This window comes from Trichomonascus vanleenenianus, assembly GCF_965637985.1.
Source record: "Trichomonascus vanleenenianus strain CLIB 3782 genome assembly, contig: TRVA0_115S, whole genome shotgun sequence".
NCBI lineage: Eukaryota > Fungi > Ascomycota > Dipodascomycetes > Dipodascales > Trichomonascaceae > Blastobotrys > Blastobotrys vanleenenianus.
The window spans coordinates 26-4,200 of NW_027481773.1; the positions used below are offsets into that span (position 1 = coordinate 26).

Here is a 4,175-nt window from a genome sequence, read left to right on the forward strand (position 1 = left end):
GAAGAAAGAAAAATCAAAAAGAGTCGAAAGATATAGACGAAAAACGGGAGCGCGCCGGGGCCGCGCGAGAATGAGTGGGGCGCGATCGCAAAGCGCGCGCAACGCCTGCTCAAACAGCAGTCCTGGTCCTTAGTGGAGAAAAGTCCCAATAAGGTACCCCAAGGGACTCAGGGATCCTGCAGGGATCAGGGGCGACACAGGGCCCAGGGGCAATGCAGGGACCAGGGGCCCCACAATATCCCCGGGTTCTAGGAAAACCTGGTCGAGGCAATGTGCTGAGCCGGTCGCCAACACATGAACTCCAGCAAATGCCTCGATAAGAAAAGTACCTATCGACACTTCGGCTCACTTGGCAAGGCTTACTTCTTCGACAATGAGGAACATCTCAAAAAATAAAGACGAGTCATTTCTCCGAAACAACATGGTCACAGAGATTGCTACATTGGTGAGAGAGAACATGGAAGTTCAAGAAGCAGTAGCTATTGATTTGCGTCCGCTTGACTTTACTCACAGGACACGGAGTGACGAGCTTCCTGAAGATAGTATAGAGGCATTTCACGACGAAGAACTTGTGTCTTTACACTTGGGGATGCTTGAGGAATACAGAGAAGTCAGCGAAGAGGTCAGTTCTCTAATTCGAGACGCAAGGGAAGAAGCGCCACTATTGGACCCCACCGAACATGACCTTCTAGATGACGTTGAGGACTGTTTGAGTACTGGTACTAACTCAGCTTACCCGCAATCTATCCAAGAACTTTTGCATGGCTTGAAAGAAAAGTATCCAGCTACCATGTGTGTCCTAGAATTGGCAGGAATGGGGGGCTTTTCACTGGAAGTTGGTGAACAGTTCATAAGGAAGATGAAAGAGATACATCAACTCACGGGAGGTGATATCATTTCGATCAAAGCGGCCTTAATTCACTTGCGCCGCATATTCGAAAGCAAGCGGGTAGATGACAACAGAACTGGTAAAAACCTGAAAGGAACCAATTGCTATGTTGTCTATTACTGTGAGAATGGATGCATGGCGTTTACCGGGGAATATACTAACGCTGAAATATGCGAGGTCTGCAAAACGCCGAATCATAACCAATACTGGTACCTCTTTTTATCCCCCAGAGAATGGATCAGGAAATTGTTTCGGGATGCGAAGACGGCTGAAAGCATGCTAAAAAACCGAGAGAGGGGTGATGAGGAGCTTGACTATAACAGGTCATCCACTACAATTTCCGATGTTTGGGATTCTGAGGGATTTCGCGATCTCAAAAAGAAATCGATAAAATCTTTTCATTCGTCTGGAGGATACATCACTGACGGCAAAAAGTACTTTGAGACTTCTCATGAGATATCTCTTACTTTGGCAGCAGATGGAGTTAACCCCTTCAGCTTCAAGCCACAAGAAATCGTCACTTTGTGTCTTGTGAACAATAACCTTAACCAGGAGGTAAGGCAACTGAAAGAGAACGTTCATATACCCATGGCGTTTCCGAAGGTAGCTGAAAAAGTCATTCGGGAAGCTGCACAGAACAAAAGCACACGAAGATTCAGGCCAATGTACGACACCTTCCTCCAGCCTTTGATTGATGATTTTGCTGAGATGGGTATTGGATTCAACGTTTACGATGCCTCGATCCAGAAAATTGTGAACGTAAAAATGCATTTGACTCAAGTCACAGGTGATCTCCCGGCCGTTGCCTACTTAATGCAAATGAAGGGGCATCTGGCAAAGTATCCCTGCCGGACTTGCAAGTCTATGCGTGAATGCGGTACACAGCATGATCATGAATCCAACACTGACCGAAAATACGGGGGAGTTTTGCCGAACGAAACCACTTCGAATGACATACGAAAGCATGACGAATTCAAGGAAATATTGAAAGAGCATGAGAAGATGTACAACGACGAAAAGGTTACCGAAGCCCAATTGAACGACTATCAACGAGAACATGGGATTAAGGGCTCGAGCATTTTCTTCCGGCTTGGATCAATCGAAATGCCCTGGAGCTTTGTGCCTGATGCAATGCACATGATTCATGTGAATATTGCAAAGTCAATGCTTTCTTTGCTTGGAGATGAAGAAAAGAGCAATTTGAACTCCAAGGCTAGAAGAAAGCTAGATAAGATTTTGCAAGCATTCAATATCCATCTCCCCAGCACCCTTGGTGGCAAAGATTTCCCAGAGAACTTCTTTCGCTTTGGGCTCAAAAGCAATACTAAAGCAATTGTGTGGAAGCGACTATTAGAACTTTTCCCCAGTCTTATTTACTGCTTGTGGGTGAATCTACCTGAATATTTGGTTAGGAAAGACGAAGAGAAACAGTGCCGAGAGTTTTTGGGATTTATGCTCGAGTTGACTGAAATGTGTAACCAAATTACGCATTCCAGTATCTCAATTGGAGATCTAAAAAGGCTTGAGAAAGCAATATCCCATTTTGAAGCAATATTCCAGTACAGGGTATACAAAGAGGACGACTTGCTCACACTGAATTATTTTACCCTTCCCCTTCATATGTTAACGCACATCTGTGCTTATATAAAGCGGAGTGGGATTCCTAGGCATAATTGGTGCTTTACGATGGAGAGGAGCTGCCGAACTATTAAGCTGCTCTCTCAGGGGTGCAAGTTTCCAATCAAAGCCATCAGCAATAAATTGTTATTGCACTTTTATGCCAAGCTAATGGACAATAAAGCTGAACCCAAAGCTTCGACCGACTTTCGGGTATATGGGAAAGTTCATGCTTTCGAGGATATGGATTTCGATGAGAATCTACTTTCGCTATCGATGGACGAGCTCTGGAGCGATATGAAAAGGGCCATGAACAAGTACATCACTAAGTTCAGGCTAAGACAAGGTGATAAGTGCCATGCGATCCGAGTTTATGGCATGGTCAGAGACGAACGGCAAGTTCGGGTTTTCAATTCTGCGGTGATACGCGGAAATAGATATCGAACTGGAGACGCCGTTTTCTTTTACGAGCGGATAGACGGACAAGCTATTTGTGCCGGCGCGTATGGAATCATTTGTTGCTTCGTTCGAGCTGAGGTCGACCTGGAGCCGCCATTTAAAAACAGGGAGGACATTGTTGCTCAAAAAGACGCAGACTTGTCATTCGTCGTTCTTAGGCACTTCAGCCAAGACCGAAGACTCGAGTACAATAGCCAGCTTTTTGCTCCCAGGTCTGTTGCGGTAGAACGATTACTGATGGATTCAGCGAAAGCCACGAACAGATATAGTTTTTGCCACATCAGCAGTCCAATGAGGCCAATATTGAAGTTTCCTCTCAGTGATCAGGGCACATCACGAATGGCATTTATTGAGACTAATGTTAAGGATGACTGTCGAATGGCTGTATTCCCTTCCAATCTATAGGCATATTTACATTTGGCATCTATAATTTCATATATTACCATTTATAGCATACCACTTCTATAGGCATACGTATAATTAAGCAAAGTAACTTTGGCTAGCCAGCTTGTCCGCTAGGTACTTTGGCAACCACGACTTACACGCCGCAGACTTTCTTTTTTATGCCATGATGCAGTCCTAGCTGTTACAGCTGGGCTTTACTTTAGTGATGGTAAATGAGTCGATAGAAAAAGCATTTTTTGCATATATGAAATGTCCCATACGTACTTTCGTCCGTTTTTGAGTACTTGCAGTCAAATAGCTTTATTTTTCCAAATCAAATGCGAACCAGAATCAATAAACTCCACATTAAAGTGTGTGCCACTTGGAACTGAAGCAGAAGTTATTTTTTTTCTTTCCGAAACTTCTTGCGAATATGAAATGTTCCATACCGCGTACGCGTCAGCGTTGGACAGCCTGGTTACGTATGTACAGCGCTAAAGGCCTTCATATTCTAAATCAAAATGCAATACAAGAAACAGCTTTTATTTTTCTGTACTTCCATGCTCTTAGAGTAGACCATATATGATTCAAACTCCATAGAAAAGCTAAACCAGCTCCCGTAGAAGTTTGCGCAGTGTGTTTAAGAATTTTATTTTTCTGTGCAGCCGTTGAGATACACAGTAATTGTGGTACCATAATGCCATATAAAGAGGAAATTATAGGCGTACATTATGGCATGAAGAGATAAAGCCGTGCATATTGCAAATTTTCTCTGAAATTCCGTTACGGAAACGGCCAAAAACAGACGAAACTTGAAGCTCTCTAA

The 4,175-nt window shown here is 43.8% G+C and overlaps 1 protein-coding gene across 1 annotated transcript, besides 1 other annotated feature; it reads left to right on the plus strand.

The window, feature by feature from the left end:
- Window positions 1-373: 373 nt before the first annotated feature.
- TRVA0_115S00100 (uncharacterized protein) lies at window positions 374-3,370 on the plus strand (the record flags this gene model as incomplete). The annotated part of the gene is made up of 1 exon (XM_076687974.1): window positions 374-3,370. The coding sequence occupies one exon, from the start codon at window positions 374-376 to the stop codon at window positions 3,368-3,370; it is 2,997 nt and encodes a 998-aa protein (XP_076537793.1).
- Window positions 374-3,370: a mobile genetic element.
- Window positions 3,371-4,175: the final 805 nt, after the last annotated feature.